The sequence below is a fragment of the Jatropha curcas genome, chromosome 10, assembly GCF_041381405.1.
Source record: "Jatropha curcas cultivar XTBG-Jc1 chromosome 10, XTBG_Jcur_1.0, whole genome shotgun sequence".
NCBI classification, from domain to species: Eukaryota; Viridiplantae; Streptophyta; class Magnoliopsida; order Malpighiales; family Euphorbiaceae; genus Jatropha; species Jatropha curcas.
In genome coordinates, this window is record NC_143160.1 from 534,848 (window position 1) to 555,619 (window position 20,772).

Here is a 20,772-nt window from a genome sequence, read left to right on the forward strand (position 1 = left end):
CCCAAAACCCCATAACCCAACCTAACTGCACAAAATGATCCTTGTCAATCCCAGAACTAAACATGACACCGTAGAGAAAAACAGAGTAACAAAATCCCTTGCAGACCATTTCCTTACCACCTTCTTCTCCACGCGCAAACTCTTAGCTCTTCTAAGCGCATCAACTTCCTTTAAAAGATCAAATTCTACTCCTTTCTTCTTCAACTCTTCTACACACTTGGCCAATAACTTCCCATCTTCTTTCTCTCTCTCTAACAACTTCTCCATATGGCATTCTACATCTGTTTTATATCGAACTGCCCAGATTATCCACAAAGAACACAAAAGAGAACACAATGATGGGATCCATGATCTCTTACAGTAGGACCCACTTCCAGGTGGGTCTCTAGAAGAGACATTCAAGAGAAGAAGCAAGGAAATGGAATGGAAGAGGAAGAAGAAGATATTTCATGAAAATTTTCTAAATTTAAATCTATATTTTTATTACTAAATCTAAATCCCGGCACATCACTGTTATATTTTTATTATCACTCTTTGGTGTATAATATGTTGTGTGAATCAAAACACCAAGTTAACACAGAAACGTAGTTCTTTTTGTGTCGTTTAGATACTTGTACAATTCTCGAAGCTTGCTCTATGCATTTATCCGAGGAGAGAAGGGCCACATTTGAATGGGCCTAGTTTAATTGATAAATAAACAATTCACTGGGCCTGAAGAATGACCGAATGTTGCGACAAAAAGAACAGACTTTTCTATTATTAATTTGGGCTACGGGCCCATTGATTAATCCAATTGTGTCCTTAGCAAAATATGCTAAATATTATAGAAGGTGTTTTATTATGATTATTTATTTTTCAGATACAATGTTATAAAAATGTGAAAGTTTACCCATAAATATTTTTTTAATGGAAGCACTTAAAAGAAAAAGAATAAATTTAATATGTGCTTCGAAATAAATAAAAAAAAGGAAATTCGTGAAGTGAAAATTTTGCAGAATCCTAACATCATAAAAAGAATCCTTTTACAGATAAAAAGTCAATAGTGCATATAATAATTTCAATTTGCACATATCAATTAAATAAAACCTATTACTAAATATTTATCTTAGGGAGACGACATAGTCAAAGCTTTTTTTTCTTTTCTCCTAATTAATCGTAATTCAATTGAAAATCTGTATAGTCTGTTCAGATTTTTAAGATTTAATGATAATTTTTAAATTTTAATTCTCTCGATTATAAATAAAAAAATTATTTTTATTGTTTTTATTGTATAACTCATAATATTATTAAAATTTTTTTTAAATAATTATTTTCGTACATTTAACGTCGGAAGGAATAAAAAAATTCAATACCGAACACTGAGGAATTGTAAAACGGTACATTTTTCGGAGTTTTATTTGACGGCGTCTCTCTGGCATCCAACCAAAAAGGTTAGAAGCAGCCATATCCTAATCCTATTTTATTGCTTATTTTGATTTTTTGAGGTTGACATTTTTATTAATAAACGTTGAAATTTTCCCTTGCGGATATTGTATTTGTAGCCGACAAAAGTTGAGGTGTCCATTAAAAGTTGCTAAAACCTTGTTTTTGTCATTTTTTTAACAACTTAGCTTATTAATGTAAACACACATTTAATTACATTTTCTTCACCTTTGCTATTCTCAATCTCATTACATGCCGTGTTTTTCAAACACAATTTCACAATCAACTTGTAAACTTTTAATTCATTATAGATTTTGATTAAATTATTTACATATATCGGTGGGTTGATTATAAATATTTTGTAATTTTTACAAAGATAGTTATGAGCATTGCATTTTTTGATATTTAACTTAATTATTCCAAATCATTGTATTAGCATCTAAATGAAGTTATTATTCTTGAATAATAGAAAGTTAAAGATAAAAAAAAAAAAAAAAAATACTGGACTTGGTGGACTTTTCTCAATTCGTAAGTCCCAATGGCCGCTGTCAATTCCCCAGTAGACTTCAAGGTTCGGTTATCTGCCAAGGTCAACGACAGCGCGTTGTTCTCTCTGAGCTCACCTTCCATTTTTCTAGATATAAATCTAGAATAATATAAAAAAAAAATATTCAAGCTTTATTATATATTCTGGATGCGGTTTTTGTGTGTTAAGAAAAACTGTGTCTTTATTAATCAAGCAATCTTGGACAGGAAACGATCGATCAGTACCCATGTTTAGAGATTCACCATTATCGGTTCTAGAACTGGTATTGGTTCTATACTGTATTTGCATGATCGGTATAGTTCATGCACAGAATCAAACTCAAGCTACTACAGATTCTAATGAGGGTATGAAGCTCCATCTATACAGCTCTCTATCTTTTATATATATATATAAATTCTTGTTGTTCATGAAGATGATAGGTTGATGACGTTGCTTTCTTCTTCTTCTTCTTCTTCTTCTAGTTGTAGCTAGTTAGCAGATGGGTAGATATTAGCAAAATAGCCAAAGATACAAACACTTGCTCTTCCAGTCGCCTTCTTCTTCTATGAAATTAATGGGTTTCATGAAAAACAAATTAAAATTTTATCCTAATTTTTTGAATTATGCAGTGAGATTCTAATTTGTGAAGTTGATAACAAAGAAATAATCGATACTCTGCAATTTTCAACACCTGAACGTATACGACCACAATTTTAAAATTTTCCCTTAGTTTGCAGATGGTTGAATTGAAGAGGTTTTTAATGAACGTCTGAAATTTTTTCAGTTTTTAAATTTTAATTATAATGCTTAAATATTTTTTTATTCATAATTCAATAAATCATATATCATAAATTATATCATAGGTATATATTATTATCTAAAAAGATAGTAATAGGTTAAATTTGTCATTTACATATTACTATCAGGTAGTGCCTGATTATGATTTTTTATAATAAATAGTTCTATTAATTTTTTAAAAGTCAAAAGATATAATAATTACTTTTGAATTTTTAAAATTTTGACTTACTAGTACACCAATAAAAATGTAGGCGAAAATTACTATTATTCGCAAGTGGTGGTGGTTATTACGGTCTACGGCATAGTCAAAAAGATAAATGGCGGCGTCTGATACTGTAATTGAATAATTCAAAACTGTTTTTTCTTTTTTCTTTTTTCTTTTAAAAATTTCAGTATCCAACTTTGAATTAAAAAATGATTTTAATCTGATGAATGCAAATTCATGAATTTTATAGTGTGGTTCATTTTCATCAAATTGTGAAAACTATTGTCAAAAAACTCAGAAATCAATACCTCCACTGGTGAGAAGACCAACCAACTGGCTTCTTCGGTTAAGTTTCGAAGTCGTAATAGAAACGAAAATGGAATCGCCTGTAAATTGTAATGAATTCACTTTGACATGATCATGAGTTTTGTAAAATTGATATATTGCAGCGAGCGCATTAAATTCCATCTTTCAACAATGGGGAATCCAAGCTAATCAAAACCAATGGAATATAAGCGGAGAGCTATGCAGTGGAGCAGCACTCGGTTCATCACCCACTACCGACGACGGGGAATACAACCCTTTCATCAAATGCGATTGCTCTGACAATAATGGCACCACTTGCCACATTACTGCGCTGTACGTTTTCTCACAATCAACCTTTTATGTTTATTTTGTTGGTCTTTTAACATTTTCCTTTGCGGAGGTATCATATCTGTTTGATTTTATGCCTCACTCGGTAGTGAACGGCTTGATTTTAGTGTTATAATTAATCTTCGCTCATTCTTGAAATGGTTTGCAGGAAGGTTTATGCAATCGATGTTGTGGGTGTAATTCCAGATGAACTGTGGACTTTGACTTTCCTCACCAATATGTATGTTTTCTTACTCCTGGGTATATTTATTAAAGTCGTACCCTTCCGTATTGCTTTCTTCTTTCACATGGAATGAAAGTTTAAGCTTTTAGCATCCTAAGCCTTAACCAAATATATGCATACGCTTTGTTACTTTTCGACCCTCGTCAACTCGTTAGTGTACTGAACTCGTTTTCTTTTCTTACAGGAAATTGGATCAGAATTACTTGACTGGTAACCTCTCTCCATCCATTGGCAATTTAACTCGCATGCAATACCTGTAAGCTGATCTAAATTTCTCTACTTTTACTCGTAGGAAATGCCATTATATACTGCTTCTTGTTTTCTGACGTTAAATTAATACTTTGATCAGGAGCGTTGGCATTAACTCCCTGTCGGGTGAACTTCCTAAGGAACTTGGATTGCTCACTGATTTACGATTACTGTAAGTTTATTTAGCTGGGAACTTGATGAGTTTGTTATTCAACTGATGAGGACAGCGATCTATTTTTTTTTTTTTTCAATATGATTATTAGTGTAATGCTTTTGGCTAAGTGTTTCTACATAAATAGCGATCTAATTATTGCCCAAGGATATAGTCTGTGCTACAAAATGCTTGCTTTTTATATAGTTATATGTGATGGGTACTCGGATAGATTATCTTAAATAAGACTCTTTCTCTGTCGACTTTTCTCATTATATTGCAGTGCTTTTGGATCAAACAACTTCTCTGGTCCTCTGCCATCTGAGCTTGCGAATTGTTCGAGGCTAGAAGAAATGTAAGCGTTGTTCATTTTGTTCTGTTTTACGTATATAATCTTCATTTCTTGTTAGTTTGTATTTAGTAGAAGTGGTTTTTGGAAATCTATATCACTTCTACATTCATATATTGAAATGAATTCAATGACAGTGATTATGCCATTTTGGCTTACCTACGTTCCTACTTGCATGTTAACTGTCTTTCAGTTCTTCCCTCACTATCAATAAATAATTTGACTTTTGCATTTTCAAATGAAAAAGTTATCTGATAACAACACAGCTAATAAAAATATTTTACCTTGACAGTTATTTTGATAGCTCTGGAGTTAGTGGTGAAATTCCTCCTACATTTGCTAACCTACGAAACATGGTTACTGTGTATGAACTGTTTGACAACTTTGACCCTGGTAAATCTCTTTCTAGAAGATACTGATAAAAGATGTTATGTTGATTCTTTGTGTTGGTCTCAGGTGGGCATCAGACAATGAACTTACAGGCAGGATACCTGACTTCATAGGGAATTGGTCAAAGCTTGCGACCTTGTATGACAAATGACAATTCATAAAATTTTTTTTATTAATTTTTTTGGATTAAAGCTCAAGTTACTACTACTTTTTGGAAATTGAATAGAGGAGATTTGATAGTTAATTTTGTGTTGCTGCTTAAATGCCAAAGCCGTATGCTTATATCAGCTACTCATAAATGTAACTGCAGAAGGTTTGAAGGGAACTCCTTTGAAGGTCCTATTCCATCAGCATTATCCAACCTAACTTCTTTGACAGAGCTGTGAGTACCTGCACCTTTGCATGCTTGTGTTTATATGTTACACACATATGATATTAACAACCTAAGGTAAATTCTAAATGTAGGAGAATAAGTGATTTATCAAATGGAAGCTCTTCACTGGCATTTCTTAAGGATATGAAATCTCTAACTGTCTTGTAAGAGAATATAATACTATCTTCTTATTCAATGTCTTGGTGTCATATATAAATCATTATTTTTTCTCCCCAGTGAACTTTTAAAAGGTAAAATGACAATTCAGTATATGTTATTCAGGGTGCTAAGGAATGATAATATATCTGATTCAATTCCATCCAGTATTGGAGAATACCAGAATTTGACACAGTTGTAAGTTATTTCTATTGATGAGTCATTAGATGTACATGTAGTTGGCAATATCTTATGTTAAACTCAGGTTGGCTAAAATATCTTTTTACTCATTAGCTGATTGTTGATTTGGTTGCATCACTTTTTGGAGTTGGGCGTTACAAAATTTATAAATTGCTAAAGTTTAGTGATCAAATTTAGCAGATTGGTTGTGCTTTTCTGATTAGGTAATTGATCACTCTAAAGTAACTGCAAATAAATTACCCTCTTTGGGATGGAGTAATGGTCTGGTGTCTGGGTTAAATTCTGAATCTCCTGTACCATGATCAATCAGTTCTTTTTTTCTGTACCGTGTATAACTTGTTCAGCAATTTTGTTTATCTTTAACCTTATGGTTGCAATGATTTTTTCCCTTAGAGATTGGAGCTTCAACAATATAATTGGAAGGATACCGGATTCACTTTTCAATTTGAGCCGGCTCTCTTTCTTGTAATATACCACCTCTGCTTGATTTTGTCATGATACATCTCAAAGTGCATTTCAAATTGCACATGTACTGCTCCCTGCTCCCTTCCTCCTCAGGTTGCTTGGAAATAACAAGTTAGAAGGTCCCCTTCCTGCACAAAAAGTTTCATCGCTCCTAAATGTGTATGTACATCTCAAATATTCTATCCAACATCATATACTATCTGTTTATTTCTTGGTTGGATTAAATGCTTAATGTTTTTCTCTATGTCCCAAGTCCAGATAGTTAATATTGACATAACTAATTCCGGACTAAGGTATTTCATGAATTGGGTGAAATACTTATCTTTTTTTTCTTTGACAATTTATAATTACAGTGATGTTTCATACAATAATTTATCAGGGAGCCTTCCTTCCTGGGTTAATGATCAAAATTTACAAGTGTAAGTTCTTAGTTCCTCTGTTCTTTACTTTTCTTAGTGATATTTCTGACTCATTCTCTATGGAGTTATTGATGAAAGAACTTCCACTGAAATCTTTAATTCTTTGTGGTTTTTGTGCAGTAATTTAGTTGCAAACAACTTCACAATAGATCTTTCAAATAGCAGGTAATTCTTTTGGTTTTATGTTCACCTTTGTTCTTAAATAACTGGTACTTAGTTTCTGTCATAATTTCCTATTAGTCACTTAATCAAATTAATCTTTGGCTTTCAGTGGTTTGCCATCAGGTCTGAAATGTCTTCAACGTAACTTTCCTTGCAATAGAGAACCTCCAATCTGTAAGTATAATTAAAATGCTCTCCTTTTTCCTACTTTTCGGAAATAGCGCACTAAGTTTGGTAGTGAGGGTCACAGAAGAAGGGAACGTTAATTTACTTAAGAATAATGTCATTTCAAACTGTAAACTTTTACCATTCTTCATTTGGCAGAAAGTATAACCATGAAATTTTTTAATCTCCTGGTTCTTGCTAAAGAAAGTATAACCATGAGTTTATCACTAAAGAAAGTTTTGTTTTCATGGGGTTAAAAAGATGTCCCAATATAACAGTGAGAGGATAAATCTGACAGGTTCCTATTTTCTTCTGGTGCACAGATTCTCAGTTTGCAATAAAGAGTGGTGGTCCACCGATAACGTCTTCCAATGGAATCTTTTATGAGAGGGAAAATGAGACTTTTGGTGCTGCAACATATTATGTTACTGGTACAAACCGATGGGGTGTCAGTAATGTTGGATATTTTACCGGAACCAACAATCCTCTGTATACTGCTTCCTCATCATCGCAAGCCACAAATACTTTGGACCCTGAGTTATTCCAAACGGCAAGGATTTCTGCTTCGTCACTAAGATACTACGGTTTGGGGCTTGAGAATGGCAATTACACTATCAAGCTTCAGTTTGCAGAAATAGTAATTGAGGATGGTAACACATGGAAGAGTCTTGGGCGGCGTGTTTTTGATGTTTATGTCCAGGTCTGTGTATTATATATGAATTTTTTAAGACTTCTAATGTTGTCCTCCAAATGGAAGATAATATTGCAATAGACTTCTAATTTTTTTTTTAATATTAATTCTAAGTATTGCTCTGGGGATTTCTTTTAAATAACATGAATGTGCAGAATAGCTATGAAAAATTGCTGCATGATTGCTTCCAGAAGGATTTATCTTTCACAATTAAATTCAAAACTATTTTAGTGATGCTGATTATCAATGCTATGGAGAAATCCAACTCTTGTTTTCTTGTGGAGTCATTATATTTTTACTTTTCTTTAATTGAAGTTCCGAAGTTATTTTAATCCAGGGGAATCTTGTGCTAAAGGATTTTGACATAAGAAAGGAGGCAGGTGGAGTCTCTAAACGAGCTGTAGAAAAGAGCTACACGGCTCGGGTGTCTGAAAATTACCTTGAAATCCATTTATTTTGGGCGGGGAAAGGGACTTGCTGCGTTCCTCTTCAGGGTACATATGGACCTTCTATTTCAGCAATCAGTGCTACCCCAGGTACTAAAACTAGAGAATTTTATTGATTTTCACTAAGCCGATACCAGGTTATTGAGTTCTGAGCCTTTATGCAGATTTCACACCAACTGTTAGTAACAAGCCTCCAACTAGTAAAAAGGATAGGACTGGTCTTATTGTGGGAATTGTTGTTGGCGTTGGAGTCGCAAGCTTTCTTCTTGTCTCTCTGGTTTTCTTTGTCATTCAAAGAAGAAAAAGGCAAAGCACTTATGATGATGAAGGTAAATGAAAATCAAGCTCCATATATGGTACTACCCATCTGGAACATTGTGCAGTCTTCATATATGTATCAAGAGATGCTATTGGCCAGACATGATTTTAGCTTTTTATTGGTATTAATTAACATTTAATACTGTCAAAACGAGATTAAGTCCAGAATGGCTCGCGATGGCTCCATATATATATATATATATATATATATATAGTCCGTTGGAGAGCAAGCTTGTGCTGATTAGATCGGAAATATTTATTAATTCCAATACTCTATATTAATGTATGGTTGTACATGGTCATATATGGGCCCATCATAAGCCCAACAAACTTGAAAATTTAAAGCGAGAGAAAAGAAAAATATATATTTTTATTATTATTTTGATTGAATTTTTTTTTTCATCTTTAACATATAATTATTTAAACATTAAAATACTGATTTCCACTTTTAAAAAAATAAAGTAAAAAAGCAATGAAATGAAAAAAAAAAAAAAAAAAAAATTGGTCACCAGCAGCCCTTGACTAGGAGCATAGAAAATTAATTAGGACAAATATTTAGTTGGACCGTACATGTCACACAAACGTGCCTAATTCAAATAGTTTTTGAAGTCAATTCAACATTTGAGCAACAAATTTCTCTTGGGATTAGGTCCAAAAGGTGCAGCTATGCATATGCTTGACTCGCCCACTGTGCTACCTATAATTATATCTTGGCCCATCTCATGACTCGGAAGCCTGACTGTTGCTTTTATGGTCATCATCCCTCCGCGATCAAAAACAATAAATTTGGAATACTTTTAGTATACAGGTTAAATATTTTAATTTATAAAATTAAATTAATTAAATATTTATTAAAATAAAAAAATAAAAAATTATTATTTTAAAATTAGAGTTAACCACACATCAAATCAATTTTTTTAACATATAAAATTCAGAAAATTTAAAACGTGTAGATAAGTGTTTTATGATCAAGTTTAAATGAATCAGAATACATCCACTGATATTAGGGAAATGGCAAGGGCAATTGCCTCCTTTAAAAATTTAAAATTTTTATTTTTAATATATTAAATTTTTTACTTTGGTATTTGGTCTTTTAAAATATTATAATAAATTTAAATATATATTTTTATTACTAAATCTAAATCCCGGCACATCACTGTTATATTTTTATTATCACTCTTTGGTGTATGATATGTTGTGTGAATCAAAACACCAAGTTAACACAGAAACGTAGTCCTTTTTGTGTCGCTTGGATACTTGTACAAGTCTCGAAGCTTGCTCTATGCATTTATCCGAGGAGAGAAGGGCCACATTTGAATGGGCCTAGTTTAATTGATAAATAAACAATTCACTGGGCCTGAAGAATGACCAAATGTTGCGACAAAAAGAACAGACTTTTCTATTATTAATTTGGGCTACGGGCCCATTGATATAATCCAATTGTGTCCTTAGCAAAATATGCTGAATGTATTGAGATACAATGTGAAAGTTTACCCATAAAGATTTTTTAATCGAAGCACTTAAAAAAAAAAAAAAACAGAATAAATTTAATATGTGCTTCGAAATAATAAAAAAGGAATTCGTGAAGTGAAAATTTTGCGGAATTCTGACATCATAAAAAGAAGCTTTTTATAGATAAGCAGTCACGTCATAAATAAGAAATCAATAGTGCATACAATAATTCTAATTTGCACATATCAATTAAATAAAATCTATTACTAAATATTTATCGGAGGGAGACGATATAGCCAAAACCTAATGTAAGCTGCTTAAAATAATTTGAAAAAAATCCAAGTGCTGCTGGTTATACATTTTGATGAAGTTGAACAACAAAACCTTTTTTTTTTTTTTTAGTTTCTCCTAATTAATCGTAATTCAATTGAAAATCTATATAGTCTAATTTAGATTTTCAAGATTTAATGAGAATTTTCAAATTTAAATTATCTCGATTACAAATGAAATAATTATTATTATCGTGTAACTCATAATATTATTTTAATTTTTTTTAAATAATTATTTCGGACATTTAATTTCTGAGCGAATAAAAAAATTCGATACCGAAAACTGAAGAATTGTAAAACGGTACATTTTGAAAGAGTCGGAGTTTTATTTGACGACGTCTGTCTGGCATCCAACCAAAAAGGTTAGAAGCAGTCATATCCTAATCCTATTTATTGCTTATTTTGATTTTTTTTTTTTTGGTTGACATTTATATTAATAAACGTTGAAATTGTCCATTGGGGATATTGTTGCCGACAAAATTTGAGGTGTGCATTAAAAATCGCTAAAACCTTGTTTTTGTCATTTTTTTTTTAACAACTTAGCTTATTAATGTAAACACACATTTAATTACATTTTCTTCGCCTTTATCCCCCTTTGTTATTCTCAATCTCATTACATGCTTTCACAATCAACTTGTAAACTTTTAATTAATTAAAGATTTTGATTAAATTATTTATATATATCGGTGGGTTGATCGTAAATATTTTGTAATTTTTACAAGGATAATAAATATTTTTTATCGGCAAATTCAATTTATTGTATTAATATATCAAAAAAATTTAACATGTTCAAACAAAGATAATTATCAGCATTGCATTATTTGAGATTTAACTTAATTATTCCAAATCATTGTATTAGCATCTAAATGAAGTTATTATTCTGAATAATATAAAGTTGAAGATAAAAAAAAAAAAAAATACTGGACTCGGTGTGCCCACTCTCCGCCAATCATCTTCCGGGATGCTTTTCTTGCACCCGCTGAAGTTGACAAATCGCAGCCAGTGGACTTGTCTCAATTCCCCATCCCAGGGGCCGCTGTCCATTCCCCATTGGACTTTAAGGTTTGCTTATCTGCCACGGTCATTGAGAGCGCGCTGTTCTCTCTGCGCTCACCATCCATTTTTCTAGATATAAATCTAGAATAATATAAAAAAAAAAAAAATTCAAGCTTTATTATATATTCTGGATGTGGTTTTTGTATGTTAAGAAAAACTGTGTCTTTATTAATCAAGCAATCTTGGACAGGAAACGATCGATCAGTACCCATGTTTAGAGATTCACCATTATCGGTTCTAGATCTGGTATTGGTTCTATACTGTATTTGCATGATCGGTATAGTTCATGCACAGAATCAAACTCAAGCTACTACAGATTCTAATGAGGGTATGAAGCTCCATCTATACAGCTCTCTATCTTTTATATATATATATATAAATTCTTGTTGTTCATGAAGATGATAGGTTGATGACGTTGCTTTCTTCTTCTTCTTCTTCTTCTTCTTCTAGTTGTAGCTAGTTAGCAGATGGGTAGATATTAGCAAAATAGCCAAAGATACAAACACTTCCTCTTCCAGTCACCTTTTTCTTCTATGAAATTAATGGGTTTCATGAAATACAAATTAAAATTTTATCCTAATTTTTTGAATTATGCAGTGACTTTCTAATTTGTGAAGTTGATAACAAAGAAATAATCGATGTTCTGCAATTTTCAACACCTGAACGTATAAGACCACAATTTTAAATTTTTCCCTTAGTTTGCAGATGGTTGAATTGAAGAGGTTTTTAATGAACGTCTTAAATTTTTTCAGTTTTTAAATTTTAATTTTAATGCTTAAATATATTTTTATTAATAATTCAATAAATCATAAATCATATCATAGGTATATATATATATATATATATATATATATATATATATATATATATATATTCCATCTCTCTTTTTTTTTTTCATTTTTAAAAATTTTTATTATCGTATAAATTTAAAAAAAAAATCTGAAAAATTTCATAATAAAAATTTCTTCATATTCTAAAAATAAAATTATAAAAAAAAGAGAGAAACGTGAGGAAATCAATAAATGAATATTAGAGTAGAGAGGAACAACTTATTTTGATAATTGATGTTTCAATACCAAATTTTTATTGAACATGATCAATTTTTTTTTTTAAATTATATGTTATTTTAGACACTTAATAAAATTAAGAACTGAAATAAAAAAATTTTAAAAATATGTTTCTTGAACTGACAAGCTACGTTCGTATTCTCTCCTCCTCCACCGCATATTCTTTTCATCGATGTAATTAATAAATTTAGAAATTTTGTTATTATAATTATTATCTAAAAGGATAGTAATAGGTTAAATTTGTCATTTACATATTACTATCAGGTAGTGTCTGATAATGACTTTTTCTAATAAATAGTACTATTAATTTTTTAAAAGTCAAAAGATATAATAATTACTTTTGAATTTTTTAAATTTTGACTTTTTCAAAAATAAAAAATGTCTCGCAGCTAGTACACCAATAAAAATGCAGGCGAAAATTGCTATTTTTCGCAAGTGGTGGGTGTTATTACGATTTACCGCATAGTCAAAAAGATAGACGGCGGCATATGATACTGTAATTGAATAATTCAAAACTGTTTTTTCTTTTTTCTTTTAAAAATTTAAGTATCCAAATTTGAATTAAAAAATGATTTTAATCTGATGAATGCAAATTCATGAATTTTATAGTGTGGTTAATTTTCATCAAATTGCGAAAACTCTTGTCAAAAAACTCAGAAATCAATTGGCTTCTTCGGTTAATTTTCGAAGTCATAATAGAAACCAAAATGTAATCGCCTGTAAATTGTAATGAATTCACTTTGACATGATCATGACTTTTGTAAAATTGATATATTGCAGCTAGCGCATTAAATTCCATCTTTCGAAAATGGGGAATCCAAGCTGATCAAAACCAGTGGAATATAAGCGGAGAACTATGCAGTGGAGGAGCACTCGGTTCATCACCCGCTATCGACGCCTACAACCCTTTTATCAAATGCGATTGCTCTGCCAATAATGGCACCACTTGCCACATTACTGCGCTGTACGTTTTCTCACAATCAACCTTTTATGTTTATTTTGTTGGTCTTTTAACATTCTCCTTTGCGGAGGTATCATATCTGTTTGATTTTATGCCTCGCTCAGTAGTGAACGGCTTGATTTTAGTGTTATAATTAATCTTCGCTCATTCTTGAAATGGTTTGTAGGAGAGTTTATGCAATCGATGTTGTGGGTGTAATTCCAGATGAACTGTGGACTTTGACTTTCCTCACCAATTTGTATGGTTTCTTACTCTGGGTATATTTATTAAAGTCGTACACTTCCGCATTGCTTTCTTCTTTCACATGGAATGAAAGTTTAAGCTTTTAGCATCCTAAGCCTTAACCAAATAAATGCATATGCTTTGTTACTTTTCGACCCTCGTCAACCCGCTAGTGTACTGAACTCGTTTTCAGGGATTTGCGTCAGAATTACTTGACTGGTAACCTCTCTCCATCCATTGGCAATTTAACTCGCATGCAATACCTGTAAGCTGATCTAAATTTCTCTACTTTTACTCATAGGAAATGCCATTATATACTGCTTCTTGTTTTCTGACGTTAAATTAATACTTTGATCAGGACCGTTGGCATTAACTCCCTGTCGGGTGAACTTCCTAAGGAACTTGGATTGCTCACTGATTTACGATCACTGTAAGTTTAGTTAGCTGGGAACTTGATGAGTTTGTTATTCAACTGACGAGGACAGCGATCTATTTTTTTTTTCTTTTCAATATGATTATTAGCGTAATGCTTTTGGCTAAGTGTTTCTACATAAATAGCGATCTAATTATTGCCCAAGGATATAGTCTGTGCTACAAATTGCTTGCTTTGTACATAGTTATATGTGATGGGTACTCGGATAGATTATCTTAAATAAGACTCTTTCTCTGTTGACTTTTCTCATTATATTGCAGTGGTTTTGGATCAAACAACTTCTCTGGTCCTCTGCCATCTGAGCTTGGGAATTGTTCGAGGCTAGAACAAATGTAAGAGTTGTTCATTTTGTTCTGTTTTAAGTATATAATGTTCATTTCTTGTTAGTTTGTATTTAGTAGAAGTGGTTTTTGGAAATCTATATCACTTCTACATTCATATATTGAAATGAATTCAATGACAGTGATTATGCCATTTTGGCTTACCTACGTTCCTACTTGCATGTTAACTGTTTTTCAGTTCTTCCCTCACTATCTATAAATAATTTGACTTTTGCATTTTCAAATGAAAAAGTTATCTGATAACAACACAGCTTAAAAATATTTTACCTTGACAGTTATTTTGGTAGCTCTGGAGTTAGTGGTGAAATTCCTCCTACATTTGCTAACCTACGAAACATGGTTACTGTGTAAGAACTGTTTGACAACTTTGACCCTGGTAAATCTCTTTCTAGAAGATACTGATAAAATATGTTATGTTGATTCTTTGTGTTGGTCTCAGGTGGGCATCAGACACTGAACTTACAGGCAGGATACCTGATTTCATAGGGAATTGGTCAAAGCTTGTGACCTTGTATGACAAATGACAATTCATAAAATTTTTTTTATTAATTTTCTTGGATTAAAGCTCAAGTTATTACTACTTTTTGGAAATTGAATAGAGGAGATTTGATAATTTTGTGTTGCTGCTTAAATGCCAAAGCCGTATGCTTATATCAGCTATTCATAAATGTAACTGCAGAAGGTTTGAAGGGAACTCCTTTGAAGGTCCTATTCCATCAGCATTATCCAACCTAACTTCTTTGACAGAGCTGTGAGTACCTGCACCTTTGCATGCTTGTGTTTATATGTTACTCACATATGATATTAATAACCTAAGGTAAATTCTAAATGTAGGAGAATAAGTGATTTATCAAATGGAAGCTCTTCACTGGCATTTCTTAAGGATATGAAATCTCTAACTGTCTTGTAAGAGAATATCATACTATCTTCTTCTTCAATGTCTTGGTGTCATATATAAATCATTATTTTTTCTCCCCAGTGAACTTTTAAAAGGTAAAATGACAATTCAGTTTATGTTATTCAGGGTGCTAAGGAATGATAATATATCTGATTCAATTCCATCCAGTATTGGAGAATACCAGAATTTGACACAGTTGTAAGTTATTTCTATTGATGAGTCATTAGATGTACAAGTAGTTGGCAATATCTTATGTTGAACTCAGGTTGGCTAAAATATCTTTTTACTCATTAGCTGATTGTTGATTGTATCACTTTCTGGAGTTGGGTGTTACAAAATTTATAAATTGCTAAAGTTTAGTGATCAAATTTAGCAGATTGGTTGTGCTTTTCTGATTAGGCAATTGATCACTCTAAAGTAAATGCAAATAAATTACCCTCTTTGGGATGGAGTAATGGTCTGGTGTCTGGGTTAAATTCTGAATCTCCTGTACCATGATCAATCAGTTCTCTTTTTCTGTACTCTGTATAACTTGTTCAGCAATTTTGTTTATCTTTAACCTTATGGTTGCAATGATTTTTTTCCTTAGAGATTGGAGCTTCAACAATATAATTGGAAGGATACCGGATTCACTTTTCAATTTGAGCCAGCTCTCTTTCTTGTAATATACCATCTCTGCTTGATTTTATCATGATACATCTCAATGTGCATTTCAAATTGAACATATACTGCTCCCTTCCTCCTCAGGTTTCTTGGAAATAACAAGTTGGAAGGTCCCCTTCCTGCACAAAAAGTTTCATCGCTCCTAAATGTGTATGTACATCTCAAATATTCTATCCAATATCAAATACTATCTGTTTATTTCCTGGTTGGATTATATGCTTAATGTTTTTCTCTATGTCCCAAGTCCAAATAGTTAATATTGACATAACTAATTCCGGACTAAGGTATTTCATGAATTGGGTGAAATACTTATCTTTTTTTTCTTTGACAATTTATAATTACAGTGATGTTTCATACAATAATTTATCAGGGAGCCTTCCTTCCTGGGTTAATGATCAAAATTTACAAGTGTAAGTTCTTAGTTCCTCTGTTCTTTACTTTTCTTAATGATATTTCTGGCTCATTCTCTATGGAGTTATTGATGAAAGAACTTCCACTGAAATCTTTATTTCTTTGTGGTGTTTGTGCAGTAATTTAGTTGCAAACAACTTCACAATAGATCTTTCAAATAGCAGGTAATTCTTTTGGTTCTATGTTCACCTTCGTGCTTAAATAACTGGTACTTAGTGTCTGTCTTAATTTCCTATTAGTCACTTAATCAAATTTATCTTTTGCTTTCAGTGGTTTGCCATCAGGTCTGAAATGTCTTCAACGTAACTTTCCTTGCAATAGAGAACCTCCAATCTGTAAGTATAATTAAAATGCTCTCCTTTTTCCTACTTTTCGGAAATAGCGCACTAAGTTTGGTAGTGAGGGTCACAGAAGAAGGGAAGGTTAATTTACTTAAGAATAATGTCATTTCAAACTGTAAACTTTTACCATTCTTAATTTGGCAGAAAGTATAACCATGAAATTTTTTAATCTCCTGGTTCTTGCTAAAGAAAGTATAACCATGAGTTTATCACTAAAGAAAGTTTTGTTTTCATGGGGTTAAAAAGATGTCCCAATATAAGAGTGAGAGGATAAATCTGACAGGTTCCTATTTTCTTCTGGTGCACAGATTCTCAGTTTGCAATAAAGAGTGGTGGTCCACCGATAACGTCTTCCGATGGAATCTTTTATGAGAGGGAAAATGAGACTCTTGGTGCTGCAACATATTATGTTACTGGTACAAACCGATGGGGTGTCAGTAATGTTGGATATTTTACCGGAAACAACAATCCTCTGTATACTGCTTCTTCATCATCGCAATCCACAAATACTTTGGACCCTGAGTTATTCCAAACGGCAAGGATTTCTGCTTCGTCACTAAGATACTACGGTTTGGGGCTTGAGAATGGCAATTACACTATCAACCTTCAGTTTGCAGAAATAGTAATTGAGGATGGTAACACATGGAAGAGTCTTGGGCGGCGTGTTTTTGATGTTTATGTCCAGGTCTGTGTATTATATATGAATTTTTTTAAGACTTCTAATGTTGTCCTCCAAATGGAAGATAATATTGCAATAGACTTCTAATTTTTTTTTTTTAATATTAATTCTAAGTATTGCTCTGGGGATTTCTTTTAAATAACATGAATATGGAGAATAGCTATGAAAAATTGCTGCATGATTGCTTCCAGAAGGATTTATCTTTCACAATTAAATTCAAAACTATTTTAGTGATGCTGATTATCAATGCTATGGAGAAATCCAACTCTTGTTTTCTTGTGGAGTCATTATATTTTTACTTTTCTTTAATTGAAGTTCCGAAGTTATTTTAATCCAGGGGAATCTTGTGGTAAAGGATTTTGACATAAGAAAGGAGGCAGGTGGAGTCTCAAAACGAGCTGTAGAAAGGAGCTACAAGGCTCGGGTGTCTGAAAATTACCTTGACATCCATTTATTTTGGGCGGGGAAAGGGACTTGCTGCATTCCTTTTCAGGGTACATATGGACCTTCTATTTCAGCAATCAGTGCTACCCCAGGTACTAAAACTAGAGAATTTTATTGATTTTCACTACGCCGATACCAGGTTGTTGAGTTCTGAGCCTTTATGCAGATTTCATACCAACTGTTAGTAACAAGCCTCCAACTAGTAAAAAGGATAGGACTGGTCTTATTGTGGGAATTGTTGTTGGCATTGGAGTAGCAAGCTTTCTTCTTGTCTCTCTGGTTTTCTTTGTCATTCAAAGAAGAAAAAGGCAAAGCACTTATGATGATGAAGGTAAATGAAAATCAAGCTCCATATATGGTACTACCCATCTGGAAAATTGTGTAGTCTTCATATATGTATCAAGAGATGCTATTGGCCGGCCATGATTTTAGCTTTTTATTGGTATTAATTAACATTTAAGGAACATATTATGTCAAACACAAAATGAAGATTTACTGACTTTCCCTATTCCACATTGAGATTTACTGGAGTCTTTCTGCTTAATATATTACAGTAACAACTAGACAAGTAGTTTTTCGAATGACCCATCTTTGTGTTGAAATTGCAGAGCTCCTAGGTATAGGTGCTAGGCCATACACTTTCAGTTACACTGAACTGAAGACAGCTACAGAAGACTTCAGCCCTGCCAATAAGCTTGGAGAGGGAGGATTTGGACCTGTGTATAAGGTCTGCAACTATTTGACTCAAGGATATTTCAAACTGATAGTCTTTCATTTCCATCTAATATTTCTTCTGTGTGCAATCGTTTGGAATAAATTGAGGCCAGTTATTAACTAGACTATGAACATGCTACCTTCGGTCAACTGTAAACAAAGTATCTGATATATGTTAATTTTGGTCCTCAAGATCTTCTGACCACATGTTCTTTTTTGTCACTTGTATAGCTGGGCGTTCTGAGGTGGAGCCTTGATGGTTACTTGTCATGGGCTCAAACTATATGAATAGCCTCACAATGCTAGGGGATGGCTGCATGCATTTGACTCAATGCATGACGCCTTGTGCACTGGGATGCCTTCCTTCATGGTTGAGCTGTCTAACTTGCAGGAAATATAAAATATGCAGATGCTTATTTTCTGAACTCACTCCACACAGAACTTGCATCTTCTGTCCCCAATGGATTGAGAATCTAAAAGAGTTGTATTTTTCATTTTTTTTAAGTTCAGGGTGTATCTTCCTTTTTTCTTTTTTCTTCTTGTCCTTATCTGAATTTTGTTCTCAAATAGGGAGTACTTAATGATGGGAGAGTGATTGCTGTGAAGCAACTTTCTGTGGCATCCCACCAAGGAAAGAGCCAGTTTGTAACAGAGATTGCTACTATATCTGCCGTGCAACACCGCAACCTTGTGAAATTGTATGGGTGCTGCATTGAAGGGTATAATAGGCTACTTGTTTACGAGTATCTCGAGAACAAGAGTCTTGATCAAGCACTATTTGGTACGATATTTTATTATAAATTCACATAAGCAAACTCTTGTCACAGAGACCTTGGTGGAAATATAGTTTAATTACACGCGGATTGTATGTTACAGGAGAAACAAGTTTATATCTCAACTGGCCTACACGTTGTGAAATATGCTTGGGAGTGGCCAGAGGTCTAGCTTATCTTCATGAGGAGTCGAGGCTTCGGATTGTGCATAGAGATGTGAAGGCAAGCAATATTCTGCTTGATTCTGAGCTCATCCCCAAAATTTCAGATTTTGGTTTGGCCAAACTTTATGATGATAAGAAGACCCATATAAGCACCCGTGTCGCAGGAACAATGTAAGATCCAGTGATTATTCTTTCTGACTTAATTAATCTCCAATTTAATCATTTCTTGAAAAAAATAAATCGTGTGAGCGGAGTAATTTTATAGTGACATCATCATTTCTACTGTAGTGGGTATCTTGCACCTGAATATGCTATGCGTGGACACCTTACAGAAAAGGCTGACGTCTTTGCATTTGGTGTGGTGGCTCTGGAAGTCGTAAGTGGGAGGCCAAATTCAGACTCAAGCCTGGAAGAAGAAAAGATTTATCTTCTCGAATGGGTATGATATAAAAGATGCATTCCTTCGAATGGAACTCTTTTTTTCCCTTTATTGGAAAATTTCAATTGCCTTTACCATATGTCCAATCTTAGCTATTAAGAAGAATTAGTGCATTCATATATTTTAATTATGCAAAAAGTTGAAACATCATTAAGGTTGGATGCAAATTAATTGTGAAAGTTTCAATTTTTCACTTAAAATAAAATTAAAAAGACCCAGTATTTTCTTATATTCTTTTAGAATCAGTGAAGGAAGTTCAAAAATTTCTTTCAATTATTGAGCAGAGTTATAATAACTTTGAATAATTTATACATCTATTGCTTTGAATGTTGTCCATTAATGGAACTTGTAACGTTTTTGACTTTTAGGCCTGGCACCTGCATGAAAACAATCGTGAAGCAGAACTAGTAGACTCTAGATTATCAGAATTCAGTGAGGAGGAAGTAAAACGCTTAATAGGAGTAGCTCTTTTGTGCACTCAAACTTCACCAAATCTTCGGCCACCAATGTCACGCGTAGTGGCTATGCTAACTGGTGATATTGAAGTGAGCTCTGTAACTAACAGACCTGGATATTTGACTGACTGGAAATTTGATGACACAAGCAACTTCATGGATGATAATGGAGGCAGAGGAATTGATAACAGTTATTACAGTTCATCTACAAGTGCAAGCATGGTGACCGACGCAGAGCATACACATATAAGTGCCGCCAAACCCATGCTTTCGGAGATCATTGGAGAGGGTAGATAAAGAAACCTTCTTTTCTATTTCCTTCTTTTTCTAAATGCTCATGCATCTAATTGTAGAAGTGAGCTTTGCTATTTTAATTTTGTTTTTCCCTGATGCAATTAAATGGATATCAAATTTTTGTTTAATTTTTAGCCACTAAAAAAAAAAAAAAAAATCCAGGATTAATAAATTAGTACCGGTACATACTCCAGAAGAAAATGGCTAATTTTCTTATATAAAGGAAAAAATATTTCCATTTAATTGCAGGAAATTTAGACAAAATTATTGGCC

At 32.8% G+C, this 20,772-nt stretch overlaps 2 protein-coding genes across 5 annotated transcripts; both read left to right on the forward strand.

The window, feature by feature from the left end:
• The first annotated feature begins 2,033 nt into the window (after nucleotides 1–2,033).
• LOC149492880 (putative LRR receptor-like serine/threonine-protein kinase At1g56130) lies at nucleotides 2,034–8,753 on the forward strand. Of its 2 annotated transcripts, XM_089715491.1 has the most exons (19): nucleotides 2,034–2,313; nucleotides 3,401–3,590; nucleotides 3,754–3,825; nucleotides 4,013–4,084; nucleotides 4,178–4,249; nucleotides 4,512–4,583; nucleotides 4,870–4,941; nucleotides 5,034–5,105; nucleotides 5,278–5,349; nucleotides 5,433–5,504; nucleotides 5,623–5,694; nucleotides 6,091–6,162; nucleotides 6,256–6,321; nucleotides 6,516–6,581; nucleotides 6,702–6,746; nucleotides 6,853–6,917; nucleotides 7,232–7,608; nucleotides 7,937–8,135; nucleotides 8,210–8,753. In XM_089715491.1, the coding sequence occupies exons 1-19, from the start codon at nucleotides 2,196–2,198 to the stop codon at nucleotides 8,380–8,382; spliced, it is 2,019 nt and encodes a 672-aa protein (XP_089571617.1). In that variant the 5' UTR covers nucleotides 2,034–2,195; the 3' UTR covers nucleotides 8,383–8,753. The 2 variants fall into 2 exon arrangements, with proteins under 2 accessions (XP_089571617.1, XP_089571618.1); XM_089715492.1 differs by lacking the exon at nucleotides 4,870–4,941 and having other exon boundaries at nucleotides 2,035–2,313.
• A 2,431-nt stretch (nucleotides 8,754–11,184) lies between these two features.
• Nucleotides 11,185–20,627, forward strand: LOC119369121 (putative LRR receptor-like serine/threonine-protein kinase At1g56130). 3 transcript variants are annotated; one of them, XM_089715485.1, is made up of 25 exons: nucleotides 11,185–11,206; nucleotides 11,391–11,528; nucleotides 13,048–13,231; nucleotides 13,395–13,466; nucleotides 13,644–13,715; nucleotides 13,809–13,880; nucleotides 14,144–14,215; nucleotides 14,500–14,571; nucleotides 14,664–14,735; nucleotides 14,904–14,975; nucleotides 15,059–15,130; nucleotides 15,249–15,320; nucleotides 15,712–15,783; nucleotides 15,870–15,935; nucleotides 16,130–16,195; nucleotides 16,316–16,360; nucleotides 16,467–16,531; nucleotides 16,846–17,222; nucleotides 17,554–17,752; nucleotides 17,827–17,991; nucleotides 18,269–18,387; nucleotides 18,945–19,155; nucleotides 19,251–19,482; nucleotides 19,600–19,750; nucleotides 20,119–20,627. In XM_089715485.1, exons 2-25 carry the CDS (start codon nucleotides 11,411–11,413, stop codon nucleotides 20,500–20,502), a joined length of 3,102 nt encoding a protein of 1,033 aa, XP_089571611.1. In that variant the 5' UTR covers nucleotides 11,185–11,206; nucleotides 11,391–11,410; the 3' UTR covers nucleotides 20,503–20,627. The 3 variants fall into 3 exon arrangements, with proteins under 3 accessions (XP_089571611.1, XP_089571610.1, XP_089571612.1); XM_089715484.1 differs by lacking the exon at nucleotides 11,185–11,206 and having other exon boundaries at nucleotides 11,235–11,528; XM_089715486.1 differs by lacking the exons at nucleotides 11,185–11,206; nucleotides 14,500–14,571 and having other exon boundaries at nucleotides 11,235–11,528.
• Nucleotides 20,628–20,772: the final 145 nt, after the last annotated feature.